At 36.6% G+C, this 20,247-nt stretch overlaps 4 protein-coding genes across 5 annotated transcripts; 3 read left to right on the forward strand and 1 right to left on the reverse strand.

Annotated features, from left to right (window-relative positions):
- Positions 1 to 614: 614 nt before the first annotated feature.
- LOC117632173 lies at positions 615 to 1,333 on the reverse strand. The gene is made up of 2 exons (XM_034365598.1): positions 958 to 1,333; positions 615 to 861 (listed from the first exon to the last, which is right to left on the reverse strand). The coding sequence occupies exons 1-2, from the start codon at positions 1,203 to 1,205 to the stop codon at positions 729 to 731; spliced, it is 381 nt and encodes a 126-aa protein (XP_034221489.1). The 5' UTR covers positions 1,206 to 1,333; the 3' UTR covers positions 615 to 728.
- Positions 1,269 to 4,848, forward strand: LOC117632156 (nuclear pore complex protein NUP43). The gene is made up of 5 exons (XM_034365576.1): positions 1,269 to 2,027; positions 3,049 to 3,118; positions 3,677 to 3,908; positions 4,057 to 4,130; positions 4,289 to 4,848. Exons 1-5 carry the CDS (start codon positions 1,396 to 1,398, stop codon positions 4,340 to 4,342), a joined length of 1,062 nt encoding a protein of 353 aa, XP_034221467.1. The 5' UTR covers positions 1,269 to 1,395; the 3' UTR covers positions 4,343 to 4,848.
- Positions 4,849 to 5,042: 194 nt separating this feature from the next.
- Positions 5,043 to 7,648, forward strand: LOC117632165 (50S ribosomal protein L35, chloroplastic). The gene is made up of 3 exons (XM_034365587.1): positions 5,043 to 5,594; positions 6,141 to 6,257; positions 7,239 to 7,648. The coding sequence occupies exons 1-3, from the start codon at positions 5,331 to 5,333 to the stop codon at positions 7,314 to 7,316; spliced, it is 459 nt and encodes a 152-aa protein (XP_034221478.1). The 5' UTR covers positions 5,043 to 5,330; the 3' UTR covers positions 7,317 to 7,648.
- A 7,095-nt stretch (positions 7,649 to 14,743) lies between these two features.
- Positions 14,744 to 19,933, forward strand: LOC117614200. Of its 2 annotated transcripts, none has more exons than XM_034342925.1 (6): positions 14,744 to 15,162; positions 15,812 to 16,093; positions 16,188 to 16,361; positions 16,477 to 16,583; positions 17,197 to 17,528; positions 18,959 to 19,933. In XM_034342925.1, exons 1-6 carry the CDS (start codon positions 15,019 to 15,021, stop codon positions 19,573 to 19,575), a joined length of 1,656 nt encoding a protein of 551 aa, XP_034198816.1. In that variant the 5' UTR covers positions 14,744 to 15,018; the 3' UTR covers positions 19,576 to 19,933. The 2 variants fall into 2 exon arrangements, with proteins under 2 accessions (XP_034198816.1, XP_034198817.1); XM_034342926.1 differs by having other exon boundaries at positions 14,809 to 15,162; positions 18,983 to 19,933.
- Positions 19,934 to 20,247: the final 314 nt, after the last annotated feature.

Consider the following 20,247-nt stretch of genomic DNA (forward strand, 5'->3'; position numbering starts at 1 on the left):
TTGGTTAATACAATGACCAATTTAGCTAAATTTTTCAAATTGAAATTTCATGAAAAACCCAATGACCAAAAAAGTATAACCCAATGACCAAAAAAGTATTTAACCCTTTAAAAATTAAAAGATAGTGATAGTTTGAATGAAAAGAACGTCACCACTACCGACTCTACTACAACCACGTTCACCTTGCCACGACTATCACCAAAATCGTCCCCGCCACCATCACCTTACTATTAGCAACTCCACTAGCAGCATCACACATGATGGCACACCCGCTGTCACCACCAACATCACCACCACCGCCATTACCTGAAATTACTAAAAAATATTAATTTTTTATGGTAGGTTTCATATTTATTTCATACTTTATATAATATAAGTCTTTTAATATATTATATGTTTGTTATATGATATAACTACTACTCATTTATAGATTGATGCTTAAAGAAATAAATATTAAGCTGTATGTTTAAATCCATCATGTTTTTAGATTTGCTCAAGAAAAAACACTTAACAAATTGTAGAAGATTGAATTTCATCATTTTAGAATACCTTGTTATTTTTAAATTTCCTCATCCAAAATTGGGTAAAATTAATTCTCAAAATTTCCCAACAACTTCACCTTCTTCTTTCCACCCAAAAAATATTACTAAAGAATGAAATACTTTACAATTCAGACCTCATTTCATCATATCACATTCAAAATACAATAAAATAGCCCAACTCAAGATTCAATCTTCTTGTTCTTTGAAAAAAGAAATTATGAGAAAAACACACAGGGGAACAACTACAAAGGCAGCAACCTTTAGCAAGTCCTCACTCTCTTTTGAGATCACTCCAATCCTTGACCAGTCTCCACTGTACCTGAAAATTCATTATTTTTCCACATTAAACAGATCAAAATCAATGGCAAAAGAAAGAGAAGTGAGCCCCCAAAAAAAAAAAAAAAAAAAAGCTTACCCTGCATCAATGAACCCTAATCCCAACACTGCAACCACAGACCCAGCAACAGTTGGGTTTGAAATTTTGATCCTCAATGGGAAGATGAATTGTTCCTGGGTTGAAGGGTCTTCAGGCAAATCTCTCCTCTTTGCTGATATGGTTCCAAATTCTCTGCCATTTTTCTTCACAAACAGATAAGGGGAGAGCTTGTTAAAGATAAGGGTCTTTTCTGAGGCAAACATTTTCCCCTCATCTTTCTCTTCCATTTCTTCTCCATATGTCCTTTGAGACTTTGACCATCGTGAGGGCAAATTAGTCAATGCACACTATTACTACACTTACCCGAGCAAATTCCCATTTTTCACTAACGTATCCCCACCTTCCCCAATTTGATTGAAACAAAAGCAAGCAAGCCAGTGAGAGAGCAGAACACTGTAAAACCCTAAACCCTTAACAATGGCGATCACGGCACTCTCCGAGCCTCCCCAAATCCACAGACTCCGACAATCCAAGTATATAGACTCTGTCCGCTGGTTGCCTCCTCTCTCAGCCTTAGACCGCTTGGCCGTCATCGCAGTTTTCGACTCAGATTCCGACTCTGCCGCCATAGAAACTCACTCTTTTGCTCCAGACCCAGAAAATCTAACTCAACAATCTCAATGGTTCTCGCCCTCACGAATTTCCTCCCTCAAAACCTCTCAATCCCACCATAAACCCTTAGTGGCCGCTGCAACATTAGCGGGCTCCATTCACATCTTGTTTGGGGATTCGATGGACCCGGCATCTCTCGAATCGGAGCTTTCGATGCCCGAAAAGGCATTGCATGAGGGACCCATTTCTTGTATCGATATAATGGATGGTAGGGTGGAGTGTGTGAGTGTAGGGGAAGATGGGAGGGTGAATTTGGTCTCTGTTGGGGAGTCTGAGTTGAGCTACCAACGGATTTTCGATAGCAGCGGGTTGGTTTCGTTTACCACGGCGAAATGGGCCTCCCCGAGTGAGTTTGCCACTGGAGGATATGGATTTAGTCTCCAGTGGTGGGATCAGAGAAAGCCTGGTGCGGCGGTGTCTCAGTTTAAGGGTAGCTGGTGAGCATTTTTATGAATTTGTTTTGCTTTTCAAATTTGAATTTATTCTTCAATTTATGATGAACTTTCTTTGATCTTTGTCTCATTTGCTACAGTGATTATGCTATATTGCAATTTCCTTGCTATAAACTGAGTTATTAACTGATCTCCATCTCGTTTAAGAATTTACTGTTGCTTAATGAAATCAGTAAATAGCTCAGAGAAATTCTTTGGTGGATGTAATGTAGTTTGATTTTGAATTTATTGGTTAATGGACTTCTTCAGAATGATTCATTTTCATTTATGAGGTGGAACTGTATGCAATTTAATAAAACACTAATAAAAGATGTAAACGATGCTAACATGCCAGAAATGTAGACTCGGTAGCTTAGAAATGCAGGATGTTAGAGGCTCAAGAAGTGTGCCTTCTTAGGGCATGAACACGCTTCTCGTGAAGCTGGAATTTGTATTTGGATACATAACTAGATACATATGTGCTTAAATGCATTACATGCCTAGCTCATATTAGGTATAAATAAATTTGGATTAACTACAATAAATTTGCAAACTATTGACACGATACATCCATAAGGAAATATATTACTTTTAGGAAGGTGTAGAGACAGGATGTATTCCAACGAAATGCTATTGATTTTAGGAGGACGAGTAGACCCACTCATGATCTACTAAAAGGTTGATTGGTTAGAGTCTAATCCGTGAGATGTTAGTGATCTTCTAAGCAAAGGCAGGAGGGGTGAGGCCCCGTGTGGGGGCAGAGGCGATAACATCCGAGCAATGAATTGCACAGATATGTGGTTATCCTGAGTTTAAGTCTAATGTATATTTCATTTGTGTTAGAGTCTGATTCGTGCTTTTCGTTTGCAAGCATTGCACAAGCAGAAACTTTTCAATGACCTTGTGCTTATCATTTGTCTTGTTCCATTTGTTTGCTTTTTTTTTTTCATTACTGCTTAAACTTTAAAAGAATTTCCACAGCATATTGGTGATTTCATCTTCAGAGCTTTTGGTGGAAATGTTGTAGGTCTCAAAGAACAACTCCTGGGATCGTACATTCCATTGATATTCATCCTTCACGAAAGCACACTTGTCTGGTAATGCTTATATGTAAAAAATTCCATACTTTGATTTGCATTTAACTGGTGATCTTTGCAACTCACCTATTTTTGTTATGTGTGTCGTTTTGAAATTGATAAAAGAGATAAGAGCATCAGTTTTATTGTTAAGTTCCTTTTTCTTTTCTTTTCTTTCAGTTTGTGAAATATTTGAATTTAGCTTTACCTTGAATCATGAATTTGGTTTTTCTTGTCATCTTAGTCCTCTCTCCCTTCCTCAGTCTTCTTTTTTTGTTTTGTTTTGTTTTGTTTCTTATGCATTTCTCACCATCTTAAAAGTCCTTGCCAAGTAGCCTGTTTCAACTTTTTAAGTATTGTATTGACATATTATTCCATTATGCATGTTCTAAGCTGCGGGAGATGCAGTAATGCTAATGTGAAGTAAAATAAAAAATATTTGCCCCCTTTGACTTTTAAGTATATATGAGTTAGATTCATCACTTGATTGATCAGATTTTAGTTTTCTTGAATCTTATGTTGTCACAGACCCAAAAAGAAGAATCTGATGTTCTTCTTACAATTTTCTGGTACTTATAGGCAGGAGGTTCCTTAGGTACTGTATTTGCCTGGGATCTTAGGTGGCCACAACAACCAATTCTTCTTTCTGGTGTTGGGGCAGGTGAAACAACCCATTCACCATGCGAAAGTGAGGTTTGGGAGGTTCACTTTGACCACTATGCAAAGTCTTCAAATGTGGGAAATGTCTCTTCACGTATCTTACCTACTATGATCTGTTCAGAAGACGGTATCCTTGCTGTTGTTGAACAGGGTAAGATCCTTTCTGCTAATTCTTCGATGGCCAACTGTCATGGTTGGTAGCTTGTTTCTTTTGCTAATTGGCTGAGCATATGTAAAACAAAATATCCTTGAAACTTGAATGCTTTATTAAGAATGTCAAATTGTCCAAATCTGTTTAGGTGAAGAACCCATTGAGCTCTTAGCTGAACCTTGTGCAATCAACAGCTTTGACATAGACCGGCAATATCCTTCTGTAAGTAGAAATTCTACCAATTTGTAGTTTGTGCTCTGTGAAAGTCAAAATGAAATGTTTCTGATTTCTGTGATTTTTTAATGTGTTTAATCTTATAAAAGAATGCCTGAAGAAGCGTAAAGTCGTGTTGTTTAACAGTTCCACATTTTGTTGCACAGGATGTGATATGTAGTTTGGAGTGGGAATCCATAGCCATCTTGACAAGGTCATGATAATCATAGCCATCTTGTTCAGAGCTCAATTTCGAATCGAAACTCACCTATTTCCTGAAGCTGTTAATTGAGAAATAGAACGGGGCCAAACCACTTGGTGCTGAAGTTGTTATTTATGCCCGAAAATGATGTACGGACCCATTTCCTGATAAGGTTTGATGCCTTAACATGCATGAACCAGATTGTAGGGACTAAGGGCTACAAAATTATTCCAAGCAGCATCTGTTGTAAAACATCGATCATTGAACCGCATACACAAATGATAAAAGAGGGGCTGCCAACAATTAAATCATCCTTTCACATTGATTAAAGTATTTTCTATCATTCACCAAGAAAAGAAGGTATTATTTCACCATTTCAAACAAATGGTTGCGGATGCTTTAGTAATTTAGGACACCATGTTGATAATCCTTGTATTTGATTATGTAATTTATTTTCGTAAGTTGTTTTCAAAATCATGACATACGGAATCTTGGATTCCCAAGTGCATCTGGATTTGATTTACATAAGAGATAATCTTGAGGCAACCTAATATAATACTTTCCCTCTCCCTCTTCCTCTACCCTTCCCTAGTGAATGACAAAAAGAAAAAAAGAAAAAAAAAGAAAAAAAACTTCTTGTTCTTTGAATATGCTGTTAAGACTTCATTCTTTGTCTTGACGACCATTAAGTTTTTCAACCTTCCTTTAATTGACTACACCTTTTCATCCATATTCCAATACCATACAATAATTCCAAACTTTTTCTACATCACTCTGGGCTTGAGTTTTGGTACTGGAGCAAGAACACAAATTGGGCTTGGGCTCCTAACTGTTTCTGGGCCGAACAATTAAATGTGCTGTGTTCGCATTACCCTCTATGGACACGCCTTCGTTGCCTGTAATTGTAAACAACGCAAAAGGATATGAGGACTCCAATTAAGCGCTCAAACTTTATCCACAACTTGTTCTGAGTGAGTGAGTTTTCAGCGGAAGAAGAAAAACCAACAATGGCCTGTGCAGCCATGGCCACGGCGGTTCCGTTTGGTCTGAGATATTCCCCATCATGCTCTTTCATGGCTCATCTCTCTCGCGGCTCAGTTCAACTCGCTCAATTCAATAGGTCCAACTCGTTGAGACTCAGTTCCTCGCATAGCATTTCTGGGTTGGCCTCGCTTCTTCCTCACAGGCTCTGCACTATTGCTTCAAGCCCTCTTAGGCCTCGCTCTCTCACCATCGTCTCTGCTAAAGGCTACAAAATGAAGACCCACAAGGTATTTCGTCATGGGTTTTGGTTATTTCCGTTTGGTTATTGAGAAAATTTTGGAAAAGAAAGAATGGGAAAGAGTATGTGGTAATGTTCCAAATTGGTCATACAAGGAATAGTTTTGAATTTTAATTTGTTTGAGATGTAATTGAAATATGATAGTTTGATATTTTCATTGAGTTGGACAGACATATTTGCACTTAGGAAAGACAAATATAAATCATAATCAAGTAACAAAATTATAGTGCAATGGAGACTGATGAAGGTTGGTAGAGTTGAGTAAGGCTTGATGGAGTTGACCAAGATGATGGAGTGATGGCAATTAACATCATGTACTCTAAGTTGACAAAATAAAATCCTAAGTGAAAGCTTGAACTTTGTGAAAAAAAAACAAGCTTGAAGTTTGAATTCCCAATCAAATCCAATTATAGACCATTGAACACACTTGACAGTTTTAATATTTTTCATTTATTTACTGTTGTTTAATTTTTAGCCTTCGAATAAGCTCCTATTGGTTTTATCATCTAACTATACGCTGAATAACTGGTGATAGGCTTCGGCGAAGCGGTTCAGGGTGACAGGTAGAGGGAAAATAGTTCGGAGGAGAGCTGGAAAGCAACATTTACTTGTAAAGAAGAATGCCAAGAGGAGAACTCGACTATCCAAAATGGTGTGTTTCTAAACCTTATCTACAAGTTGTAGTAACTATGAACTTTTCCTGCCCAAAAAAGGCATTCTAATTATAGACTTGGAAGCAATATTAGAGAATCAAAGATGTCCATTCAGTATTTCCTTCTGTTTTCAATCTACTATAGTTAAGTTATAGGATGATTCTGTTTAAAACATGCAGACTTCGAGTTACAGTTTAGGAATGTATGGTTGGATACAATTGTTTTTTAAGTTGGATTTTATAATGGGAAGAGGTTGGAATCTAATGATATTGATATTGCCATGAGTGCATTGTGAAGAATATTTGTCCTTTCGTTACGTGCTGTTTTGAATAATAAGAAGGCTTTTAAGGGCTCTACTGAACCCAAACACTTGCTTCTTACTTTTAAAACCTGAGGTTCATGTGAAACTTGAGCAAAAATTGGCTTCTTCTCACTTCTCAGCACCTTTTTCTTGAAGTTCTGTCTGTAGTCTCTTGATACGGTATAGATTAATTGAATTTGTGCTATGTCTTTTTTCTCAAATATATCATTTTTCTTGGACACTATAAACTAGATAAATTCCTCAAATATAGCTTGTAAAAAGTGGTGGATAGTTTTCAATGGATTTATGATACGTTTTTGTTCTAGAGAAACAATTGATTGCGTCCTCATCCACTGTCCATTTGAGTTTGCAATCTCGTTTGTCGTTTGCTTCAGCTAAACATAGCGATTATCATTATTCACTGCGCTTTGTTTTCTATTTGGCCTGTTATAATTCTCAATCCCAGAAGGCAATAAATTACCCTTTTTGTCAATAGTTTTACTATTTGGAAAGAGAGAACTGTTTAAAATCTGTGAAGAAGAACCCATACAGCACATCTGTTACCCAGCTCTCAGCTCACATCTCAAGCCAAGACGTCCCCTGTTACTTTATGCATATCTCTCAGATTTAGTATTACTCCTTGGTTTCTTATGTTACTTTGGGCTTTTGTTATGTGCAGCATGCGGTGAGTCGAAGTGACTATAACAATGTGATTGGAGCCTTGCCATATCTGAAAGTAAATAGAAAGGCAGAGTAGAGGTGATCTTTAAACGTGAAAGCAGAAGGCGTTTCTGACATGCACGCCTGTATTTCTCACATCTTTGTGAAAGAAAGTGCTTACTTAATTTCAATGATTTTTTGGTTTTTTGGTTTTGGTTTCCTGCTCAATTGAGGGTTGTTGGTATTACATTTACCTACACTGGAATTTCTAATGTACGGATATATATAATGTCGGCACCTATAGTCCATCAGTTTCCTCTTTCAGAAGATGCTTGAACTTGAGCATGCTAGAAACTGCAGGCAATAATGGTAACATTTAAAGATGTATTTTATTTTAGGTCTAACTACAAAACACATCCTTGATGTTTAGGGTCGTTCTCAATATGCGCCTTGGCTTTCAATTTCATTAATTTATATTCTTTTCACATATGATCAATTTAATCCTTCCAAATTAAACTATTTTTCACATATGATCAATTTAAGCCTTCCAAATTAAACTATTTATTCAGATGTAAACTGCTGATGTGTCCATTGTAGGACCCATCAATTTAAAAAAACACTAAATCAATTATATAAAATGAAAAAATCACATAAAATAAAATAAAAATCTACCTAAATCCCAACAACCCAGCGCCTCCGCGATGTACCCCACCCCCTCTCGCCGACGCACAGCTAGACCATCAATGGCCTGAAAAATCCGGTACATCTCGAGTTCCTTGTCATCCATGTACCTTCAAAACTTGAGATAATCGAAACTTCATAAGATCCTTGGCATACTTGTACTATGGCGGAATCTGAAGCGCCGATAACCCGGCCTCGATCTCGGGATTGTCCAAGTACCCAAGATTCGCAGCATCGAAAAAATTGAAAACGCTTCGAATTCTAGTCACTCTCTCCTCAGTCTCGCTCAAGGCCATAAGAACGTGATCCATAGAAATGGGTCCGCTTTTCTTCATTGGGTTGCAATAGCCGTCGTCAATGGGCTTGTTTGCATCCCTGTTGAGGAAGCCGACATGCTCAGCAGCCGACATTGCCCGCGTGACATAAAAACCCAATTCTCCTTTCTTCAACCTTCTTCAATGTGAACCAAATCAATCACAGGGCACAAGGAAGGAAGGACTAGTTCCTGGTTTTGGGCATATGGGTTGATGGGTTTTTGTATGGATCATAAATTCACAACAATTTAGTCCATACCATCCCCGTCCACAATTGGATGAAAAGAAAGACAGAAGAAAAAAAAAGGGAAAGGGGAATTTTTGTTTGAGTCGTGTATTTCAAAGTTCCTCTTTGAGTTCTATGCTGCACAGAGAGAGAGAGAGAGAGAGAGAGAGAGAGAGAGAGAGAGAGGGATGATGATGAGGAGAGGGAGGGGCTGGGGTGGGTGCAGTGGTGGGTCGGCGATAGGGGGTGGGGAAGGCTGTGCGTCTGGGTAGAGTTTTTTTAAAAGTTATATTTTTTTAATTTTATGTTATTTTATTATTTCATTTTAAAAAAAATTGGAGATTAATTAATGCGTGAGTCCTACAATTGACATGTTAGCAGTTAACGTCTGACCAAACATTCTAAAGCCCAGTTTGGTTTATAAGAAAGGAAGCTTGGGAATGAGAATTCAATTGCTTTTTCATATTTGGTAAGTCAAGACATGGAAAATGGTTACCTGACATATAGGGAAGTAGGGGAAAAGTGAAACTCTCCTCCTAACTTGGGTTTTGTTTTCTCGAAAGTGAAGCCCTCCTCTTAACTTGGGTTTTGTTTTCCCTTCTCATGAGAAAGTTTAGGAAAATGAGCCAATATTCAATGCACAATTTTCATGATTATTTTGTTCCTATGAATAATTTATAATTACAACGTATCATTAAATGCATCCTTTTTTTTTATTTGATTTAATATGGGTATAATTGAAAATTTATACAAACTTTGTTTTCCATTCTTACTCAAAACAAACATGGGAAAGGAAACAAAGTGAAATCTCCCAGTTACTTTCTCGACATTACCAAACATAGGAAAGAAATCTTTCATTTCCATTCCTTAGGAAATGATATGGGAAGTGATTTCTCCTCAAATCCATTCCGTGACCTAAACGGGGCCTAAAGAATACTTAAATTGGTCATATGTAAAAATTATGGGGTGTAAATTGATAAAATTGAAAATCAAGAGCCCATATTGAAAATAACCCCAAACATCAAATGGGTGTTTTGTCGTTAGCACTTTATTTTATGAGTGCTGCTAAACTAACCCTAAAATTAACTGAGTACACCCTATGATCTAAGTACACCTTAATAATTTAATCAAAATGTAAAATTAACTAAGTACACCCTATTTAACTACCAAAAATACCCCCGGTACACCCTAATACACTCTATCACACAACACCTTAATGGATCTGAATTATCTGCTTGAATTTTGTCTACTAGGATCTGCTTGACTTTTAATATAAAGCTGCCACATCAAATATAATACAATCCAATGGTGAAAACAACTGCCACGCCATATATGGTAGAGAATAGAAAATAAAAAAAATACATTTTTGCCAAACAGACAAAAGCTAACGTTGTTAGTTATCTGCTTCTTCAAAAATAGATTCAAGGAATCCTAAGTACGAAACTCAACGATGCCAATTTTAGCCAATAAAAAAAAAGAAGAAAAAAAACCTTCTACTACTCCAATCAAATGATCATCAATCTGACTGGTTCACAACGTAATTAACAATCCGTCCTACATATACTTTCATGACGGCATCAGTGTAGGTGTTGGAGGAGGCCTGATTGTTTTTATTATTCTTATTATTATTTGAAGTGTTGCTCATTGCAAATTATTGCCCTAAGAGCAACTCCATTGATGCAGCCCAGCCCGAGGCGAGGGAAGAAAAAAAAAAAATTTCGTTCCAGCGTTGCGCCCAGGCCCGGGGGTGGTGTGGGACCCACCAACTCGGGCCAGTCCGAAGGCGAAACCAGCCCCAGGTCCAAAACGCGGTTGCTGACGTCAGCTCCAACGGTTCAACGCCACGTGTCGCCTCCTCAGCCTTCCGATCTGCTTCTCCAAATTAATCCAACGGCTGAGGCTTTTTGGGCAATAAAAAATCGTAAAAAATTCTAAAAAATTCTAAAAAATTCTGATATTTTTTTTTCTATAAATACCTATCAATACCCTTCACTTTCAACACCAATACTCTTACATTTCATTATACTTCTACTATTATTCACTCTTTTTACTCAACATTTTCCTCTATTTCATCTAGCATTTTGATTTCATATTTTTATAGCTTTTTCTATCGAAACCGGAGGGGCTTGGAGCACCATGGAAGATGTTTCCTTGTGTGAGGCTTGGCTCCAAATTTGTCATTGTCCCGTGTCCGGCAATGAGATGAAATTTTTTCATATGTGGAAAAAAATTCATGCCGACTTTTGTGAAAAAATTCCGGGGTCTGCTCGTACGGAGATGGCATTATCCAGTAGGTGGAAAATTCTCAATAAAGAGTTGGGAAAATGGAGAAATGCCCTAGCAAAAGCGATGGACAACTATAGAAGTGGGCAAAATCGTACTAACGAGGTAAGTATTTTATAATTTTTGTTTTATTAAGTTTAATCTCCTAATATATATATTTTGTTAATATTGCTTGCATTTTCAATATTTTGTTAATATTTCTTGCAATTTAAATATTTTGTTAATATTTCTTGCATTTTCAATATTTTGTTAATATTGCTTGCATTTTCAATATGTTGTTAATATTTCATGCATTTTCAATATTTTGTTAATATTGCTTGCATTTTCAATATGTTAAATATTTATTGCATTTCCATTTTTTTGTTAAATATTTATTGCATTTCCATTTTTTTGTTAAATATTTATTGCATTTCCATTTTTTTGTTAAATATTTATTGCATTTCCATTTTTTTGTTAAATAGATGATTCAAGCACAAATGTGGTTCGGTGCAACCGGGGGTGGCAAAAAAAGTTTCACTCATCATGAATGTTGGGAGGTGGTGAAATATTGCAAACGCTTCATAATTATTCCGACGGGTCCGGAGGTTGTGTTAAACGAGACGCCACTCTGTGATTCAATGACATCGGATTCACATCTCGATTCTCCTATGAGTCAAGACTCACCCATTGAAAAGGAGCCGAGGCCCATTGGCCGAAAGGCCTCAAAGAAGAAGAAAGCGGGTAATTCAAGCAATCAAAATTCACAATTTTTGGAGGAAATTGCAAGGCAAAACGGAATAAGAATAGAAATGGAGCAAAAACGCCAAGATAACGAGTTGGCCCTTCAAGCTGAGTATGCACGAGAAAGGGAGTATTTGCGCAAAAAAGATATGGACAAGACGGATCGGGAAACCATGGCAATGGATACAAGTCATATGTCCCCTGAAACAAAACAATTTTGGAAGCTAGAACGAAGGGATGTTATTGAACAAATGAGGTTGCATTCTAAATCTCCTTCGAAAATCAACATCAGAGTACAAAGAAGTTGGGATAAAATAATCTTCCAAAAGAATCTTACCCCGAGAATGCCTATGTCTTTCCACATTCTGGCGCCGGCCGACTTGTGAACCACAGCGGCGACCTTGGTTCTCTTCTTCTTACAAAGCCACTGCTATGAGAACTTGCTCATCGACTTGTCTCTGCAACTCATTGATTTCATCTGCTCTACGGTTTCTCTCATTTGTTTCTCGCTCTTGCTCTCCAAGCATCTCCTAAATTCTTCCATTGAGAATGAAAGAAGTATGAATTCTAAACTCTGAGAAATGAAAATATAGAAAGATGTGGTGTGAGAAGTATGAGCTGAGCCTCTGGTTTTATAGAAAATTTTGGCAAGATAGACATGCCACGTGGCTTGATTTTATTGGATGAAAATCTTATCTGAAATTTGAAATTAATCCGAAATTTGAACCCTAATTTGTATGAAATTTGAATTTTGAAATTCATCCGAAATTTGAACCCAAATTTTTCTGAAATTTGAACGCAAATTTTTCTGAAATTTGAACCCAAATTTTTCTGAAATTTGAACCCAAATTCATTCGAAATTTGAACCCAAAAATTTATCTGAAATTTGAACTTTGAAGATCATCCGAAATTTGAATCCAAAAATCTTATCCGGAAATTTATCTAATTATGAATAGTCTTGACACGTAGGAACCCGAAAATCTTATCTGAAAATATTACCCAAATTAATTATTTTCATTAAAAAATATGAGGAAAAAACAAAAAAATGAATAGTAATTGCCCTTAACTAGGGCAACGGGTGGAAACACAAATTACTATTTACAAGGGCAACCACTATTCACGTGAATAGTGGTCGCCCTAGCTCCACCCTTGCCATGGCTAAGGGCAAATGGGTGGAGTTGCTCTAACAAACATAACTAGAAGGAACTGCAAATATCGTGTATTCTTTTGTCTTCCATATTTTCTTCATTTCATTTCAAATCCAGCTAACACCTCTATTTTACTCTATCAATTGAAAATTATAGAAAAAATAATAGGAGTTTTAGCTAACTGGCTTATAAATTATAATGAGATTGAGAATAAAATGATTTCTACAAGTTGAGAGTAGAAAAAAAAAAAAAAAGGTGAAGCGATAAAATAAATAAAGATGTTGTTTTTAGGGTTTTGTGGACTCTGAAATTTTTGAAGAAGAAGGAGAAGAAAAGTAGATATCCTTTTGGTAAAATAATAATAATAATAATAATTAAGGTTGAATATGGTGAGTAGGGTAGGGTGTACTTATTAAAATCATATTTATTTCATAATTCAATATATCATTTTTGGTCATTTTATATTGGGGTAAATGAGTAATTCAATAAATAATTTGGTAGTAGGATGTATTCAGTTAATTTTAGGGTTCGTTTAGCAGCACTCTATTTTATTTACTTCAATTTGGAGCAGACTATTGCACAAGAGCTGCCCTGTCAAATTTCAACTACTTGATATATACTTGCCAGTTGCTAATAGAATGGTATTGAAACTGATTACCAGGTATGACCTTGAGTTTGCTTAGCATAATATATTATACAAAAACTCGCATAGACCCTGTTTGGAGAGAAAATTCTAAAATTAACCACTTATTATTGTCTAATAGGTTCTTAGTATGTTAAAATTTTAAAGAACCAATTAGAAAATGACAAGTGGCTAGTTTTGAGTTTTTCTTTTCTCTAAAGAGGCCCGATAAGGTTATATATATATATATATATGTCATGTTAGAATGAACTTACTTATGAAAAGCCCTATTGTTTTCTTAAGGGGTTGATGTGAAATATTACCCCATATCGAAATTAGGTCGATTAGTCAATAGGTAAGTTGATATGTCAGTCTATTCAATATTGAGAGTAGCAAGTTGCAACAAGATAAGGAGGATATGCATTCCATAATGTCTTCATATCATTGTCCTCAACAAAACATATTAATAATGTCGAAAGGACGGGGAAGAAGTCTTTGATTTGGGATAATAAAGACAAGGCGTTTTGTCCAAAGAAGTCACTTATTACAATTTTTAGTGAAAAAGGTTTATAAAAGCAATATCTATATTCCAATTGACGGAGAAACTTTCTGTTTTGTATTTGTGTAAATCTCGTCCTCCAATAGCTTGTAAAAATATATATATATATATATATATTTAATCATTGGGCTATTCGTCTGGATTGATTACAAAAGAACTTTACCCACTTGTTTGTCTAATTACATTGAATTGGGAAGTCAATTGGAATATAGGTATTGCTGGGTCCTATTCGGCGGCATAATCTTAGCAGTGCAAGGAAAGAATTTTCCATGAGACAAAAGACGTTGTACATTTTATTTCATTTCATGCAGGTTTTTCTTCAGTGTTCATAGAATTAGGCAATTTCAATTATTGAAATTGACTTGAGTGACGAAAGAAGAAAATTGTAAACGGCAATAATGAGTAACGTAACTGGTTAAGAAATTAAACTTTCAAAGATATCAAGTGAAAGATTTAGCTAATGCGGAGTCTAACCTAATGAAAAAAAACATTAATTTACAAACTAACTATTTTAAATTCGAACTTTTATAACACATTAATAGTGTCTGCGTGAGAAACTCCACCCGTTCTCCTCTAAACTATGACTTATAAATTGTTCACAATTAGTTATTTGTTGGCAAAAAAAACAATTTGTTATTTTAATCGACACGTGACAAACTTGTGAGAAGGTGGTGATGTTACACCATGAGGAGTAAATGAGCAAAAATGAAGTTCTATTTCATATTCGTAATCCATCAGAACAGTCTACGTGTCGGCTACAAGAAACATGCGTGTGACAAGCTAGCGCGGGATCTGCCGCCACGTTTGGACACAAACAACCAACGCCGTCATTTAAAGTTGAGTGGGCCCCGCACTATATCCATTAATTTCATACGTGTCTGCCAGCGCACGCATGTACAACATCAACCCAAGTTACAAAGATACCCATACTCCTAGACCCAGATATGCAAATGTTTCGAGGGTAATTCAGTAACTACATAGCGCCGAGCCTAGTTGCACCACGTGGGAATCGCCGTCGAAGACCTGCCTCCTCCTCTCGTCCCTAACAGCGTTAAGAGCTTGAGACTTTCCAAACTTCTGATTTCTTGCTTAGGGTTTTCAGAAATCAATCTTCCGATTTCTTCAGATCAAAGACCGCTTAATTTTCTAGGGAGTTTATTTATTTTATTCCATTCCCCTTATTTTCTTTTGGGAATTTGAATTCCTCCGCTGAATTTTTTTTTTGGGGTTTTGGGGAAAATAATTGATGGTGCATATGATGAAATCCGGAGATCTCCAAACGACGCCGTGTACGGAAAAGGTGCCGGTGAAGTTGGAGATGGAGGACGCTTTGGAGGACGAGCATGGCCCGCTCAACAAGCGTCCCAAACCCTCCCCTGCTTTTCAAGAGGTTCGGTTTGCGGTCCTTTTCTTTCTGTTTCGTTTGGTTGCTGAGAAAATAGCTAGGAAAGAAAAATTACCTAATACTTAATTGGATACAGCTTATTTCCGTATTAAATCTTTCTTGCTTTTGTCATTTCCTTATGGAATCTGGACCAGCTTGAAAAATTTTCTGTTTTTTGATTTTGCATGTATTTATTCGATGAGAAATTGCGGTTCGGAGAAATGAAGATTTAATCTTTTTGTTTTTTCATGTGATTGTCAATAGCTTAGTAGATCTTTGGATTTTGTGTCCTAACTCAAGATTGAAAATGTTTCTGAAGACATACAAATTTTTGGTTTGTTTGGTTTGAGGAGGGGTATAAATTTGTGATCTTGTATGTACTTATTTATTAAGTTAATTAAGATCTCGCTTCCATCACTTGGGATATTATTAACATACAAATTTGAGCTCCCTTAGATTAGGTGTGTTCTCTTAACTTTTGGGTTTTGCCTGTTCTGGCACTGGGTTGGAATAATTAGGAATTCGGCTTGTTTTGAACTACAATTATTTTGGAACTTCATTTGTTGAAATGTTGGATTGTTTTACTTGGGCATAACTTTGAATTTGATTATTTTTTGAAATGTTCTCTTACTTTGTTTTGTTGATTGAGCTGCAGAGGAGTGTTGGGGATAATGCATTTGCTGTCCCACCTTCACAATACAATCCACTTGATGAGCCTAGCCCTTTGGGTTTGAGGCTAAGAAAGAGCCCGTCTCTATTGGAGTTAATTCAAATGAAGCTCGCTCAGGGTGGTGCTTCTACAACTGGAGCTGTACAAAGTGAAAATGCCAGCTCTGCAGTTAAAAAAGAAAGTAAAGCAACTGCTGCAGTGGGTACTACGGATAAGCTCAAGGCTTCAAATTTTCCAGCTTCACTTTTAAGGATTGGGGGTTGGGAGGTATCTTCACTAGTTTTTAAGTTATTTATATTTTGATATTGTGAGTGAATATGTTTGGGCCAAAAGTTTCTAAAACTACTTTACTTGGTGGCAGTATAAATCAAGATATGAGGGAGATTTAGTGGCGAAGTGTTACTTTGCTAAGCATAAGCTTGTTTGGGAAGTTCTCGAAGGTGGTCTCAAGAGTAAAATAGAAATCCAGTGGTCAGATATTATGGCTCTCAAAGCAAATTGTCCGGATGATGGACCTGGTACTTTGACTGTTGTGGTAATGTCTATGTCTTTGCTTTCCTATTTTGTCTTTTTTATGTTTGTATGTATGTTTCTCAACAAGATTATGTTGTGTCTACGTTTTCAACCTGGTGATCCCATCTGTGTTGCAGCTGGCTAGACAACCTCTTTTCTTCAGGGAGACTAACCCTCAGCCTAGAAAGCATACCTTATGGCAGGCAACAGCAGATTTTACTGATGGACAAGCGAGCATTCATAGGTAAAATCCGATTGGTGATTGCCATCCTTACTCTAACATTTCCTTTTAGAAAGAAAGCCTGAATATTAGTTTGACTGATTTTATAGTTAAGCTAAAAGTTTAGTACCCTTTTTTCTTTTCTCTTGTCATGCATTTACAATCGTACTCCCCTGCTTCTAAAACTTTTTAAAAAAATGTATTTTTTTGGGTCTCAGATATGTTCTTTTTTCCGTCAGTGGTCTCAGCGACGTTGGTTATCTCATTTTTGGAGTAATTAGGGAAGACAAAGGAAATGGTTTCTTGGTGATATTCTTTAGTGTCTAATTGTTGAGTGCCATTGGCATTCGTTGGCTTTTTGTGTTTCTTTATACCGTGTTTTTATTCATGTCTCAGGTTTTCCACCTATTATTGACAAATAAACTATGTTTTCCCAAATACTTGTTAAATTGTTAAGCTGGGAGATGTTATAACTGAAAATACTCTATCTTGACATGGATTTTTAAATAATTAAATTGCATGTTTGAGACATGTTGTGAAGAGACATTTGTTTTCAATCTGTTTGAAGCTGCATCAGCCGCATGTTCAGTTGATGCTGTGAGATTTATGCAAAAACTTTGGCATTGTGGTTTTATAGGCAACATTTTCTGCAATGTCCACAAGGACTGTTAAACAAACACTTTGAAAAGCTTATCCAGTGCGACACGCGGCTTTGTTTCTTAAGCCGACAGCCAGAAATTGTTTTGGAATCACCATGTTTTGAACCACGGTCTTCTGCTTTCGAAGATCCAGAATCCAAAGACCATGGTTTTGATCCACTGGGAAATGGTAATGGTTCCTCCGTCTCTGGGTTCCAAGATGTAGCATCACCATCTGCCAGTCAATCATCGTCTTTGAAGATCGATCAGCAGGATACAGCTTCTATGGCATTGGAACATCAGTCCAGAGAAGCGCCTTCCCCCAGCTCAGGTATGATGAATGAACTTGGCATTAATTTCTAGCAAAATATTGAGAAGGATCACCCTTCGTTTTATTTGCTTCTCAATTTAATTGTTCTGCACCTCTTGTACCATGATGTTAAACAGCACCTGAGTTTTTATTTTTTATTTTTGACACTTGGAGATGGAAATCTAGACTTAAGTGGTACAATGGGCAGGCTTATTGGATGTCTTAAATAGTATACACATCGTCCTTTCTTAATTGACACTTTTAATTCACAAATTGTAGAATTCATGAGTATTAGATTTCCAGATTACCCCTTAAATCTCAAAGGAACTTGTGTGAAGAACGGAAACTCATGAGTAATAAGGCAGGGAGCAACTCTTTTCGTGCTCACTTTCTCATCTATTTACAGGCTATGGTTTTCCATGAAAGTCTGGTTATTTGAATTTAATTGTTCTGCACCTCTTGTACCATGATGTTAAACAGCACCTGAGTTTTTATTTTTTATTTTTGACACTTGGAGATGGAAATCTAGACTTAAGTGGTACAATGGGCAGGCTTATTGGATGTCTTAAATAGTATACACATCGTCCTTTCTTAATTGACACTTTTAATTCACAAATTGTAGAATTCATGAGTATTAGATTTCCAGATTACCCCTTAAAATCTCAAAGGAACTTGTGTGAAGAACGGAAACTCATGAGTAATAAGGCAGGGAGCAACTCTTTTCGTGCTCACTTTCTCATCTATTTACAGGCTATGGTTTTCCATGAAAGTCTGGTTATTTGATTTGTTAGATGTATCGTTCAAATGATTGTCCATATATTAATTTTTTATGTCTAGCGTATGCCATTAGAGGCTTCACCAGTCAAAGTAATTTGCATAGTAGATCCATTGCATGGCTATGAGTGCTACAATTAGCTGCATGGCCGAATGATTACTGACACCAGTTAATTTTATTGCCAAATTTTGTTGATGACTTGCTTTTTTTTTTTTTAATGCAGCTTAATATTTTAATGTATCTTACTTTGTTGTTTATATTGTGAAATTCTTAAGCTTGTACAACTCCACACTTTGTATATTATCTCTCTTGCCTGTAATTCCTGTGGACATTGTGTGAAGATTAATAGAATCTGTATGATGTGTATAAAAGGACAATAACCAACCAAAACTTAATTTGATATCTATATTTGAAATACCAAGACTTGGAAAAAGTTTTTCCTTTCGAGTTGTGAAGTTGTTTTTCATTCAAACATTGCTTTGAAATTTGGTTACAAGCTGATTTGGTTTGTAAACCCTAATTCAAGGATCGTTATGTTATGTTCATCAAGTTTTGTTTTATAATATGTTTGTACTTCGAGGGGTATTAGTTTTCTTTTCAGATTTAAGTATGACTAGATGTGGCACTTACTGTTGCCCATTGATCACTGGATCACTGATTGACTTTCTCATATTAGTTATGGATGCTCGTGCAATTGAAGGAAATGGAAGTTCTGAAGCTGTTGATTCCAGGGGGCCCAAAAATCGTGTACAAATGAAAGTGCCTGGGCTTCATCCATCAATGTCGATGAGTGATCTTATGAGTCACATTGGGAACTGTATTTCAGAACAAATGACTTCTGGAAATCCGTCTTCTGCTGACCAACAGTCAGAATACCAGGACATGCTCGAGGACATTGCACAATACTTGCTCAGCGACAATCAATTTACAGCAGCCTCGGATGAGAAATCCCTCATGTCAAGGGTCAATTCTCTTTGTTGCCTTCTGCAGAAGGACCCTGGTTCAGTTCAGAATATGGTTGATGGTGAAAGTAGTGGTGAAGGACAAGATGGTGGAAGTGATGCTCAGCTTAATCATACTCCTGATAATAAATCTGGAGCCAATACAAAGGATCCTGAAGATGATACGAAGGATGCTTCTGGTGGGAAGAAGGCGACAGGCATGTCAAGGAAAGACTCCTTTGGGGAACTGCTGTTTCATCTGCCTCGCATTGCCTCACTTCCCTCGCTTCCCTCACTTCCGAAAGTCTTGTTCAACATTTCAGAAGAAGATTGCGAGAGCCAAGCCAGATAGATGTCTTAGTTAACATTGCAGAAATCCGCAGCAAGCAAGCTGAATAGAGAACTTTTCTTCTCCCTCCCTCTCTCAGCCCTGTCTTTCGCACATGTACCGGCGGTGAAAATATGGTGGCTGTTTAATGTTATTTGCTGTCACAAAGCTTATCTTGGGAAGTTTCGGGATTCGGAAATTTATATTGATGAAGAATCCTAAAATCTGCCCAATGTAAAAATCTACCGATTAGGTGTTGTGCGTAGTGTTGTACTCGTTTGCTCCCCTCCATGACCTATAAACAGCGTAAAATATGTTTCTGTTTGTAAATTCTCTTAACCAATTAAATGTCAATTAAGGTTTTGGCCGCCTTTGGTGCTTATTCAGTGTGTTTTCTTATGATTATCATATGATTATCCCGTGCGAACTATGTTAGGTAAAAATTGCACAAGTAATTTGTATGAACCATCGCCTAACATAATTTCACTCTCGTCCCTCACAACGTGAGTTTTATTATATTAGATACGTCCAATGCGTCCTTTAATTACAATCTCTTATAAAAAAGAGAACACTCTTATCTCTTATAAAAAAGAGAACACTCTTTGATTTCAACATGGTTAAAATTCCATTTGGGGAATTTAATTACAATCTCTTATAAAAAAAAGAACACTCTTTGATTTCAACATAGTTAAAATT

Source organism: Prunus dulcis, chromosome 1 (genome assembly GCF_902201215.1).
Source record: "Prunus dulcis chromosome 1, ALMONDv2, whole genome shotgun sequence".
Lineage (NCBI taxonomy): Eukaryota > Viridiplantae > Streptophyta > Magnoliopsida > Rosales > Rosaceae > Prunus > Prunus dulcis.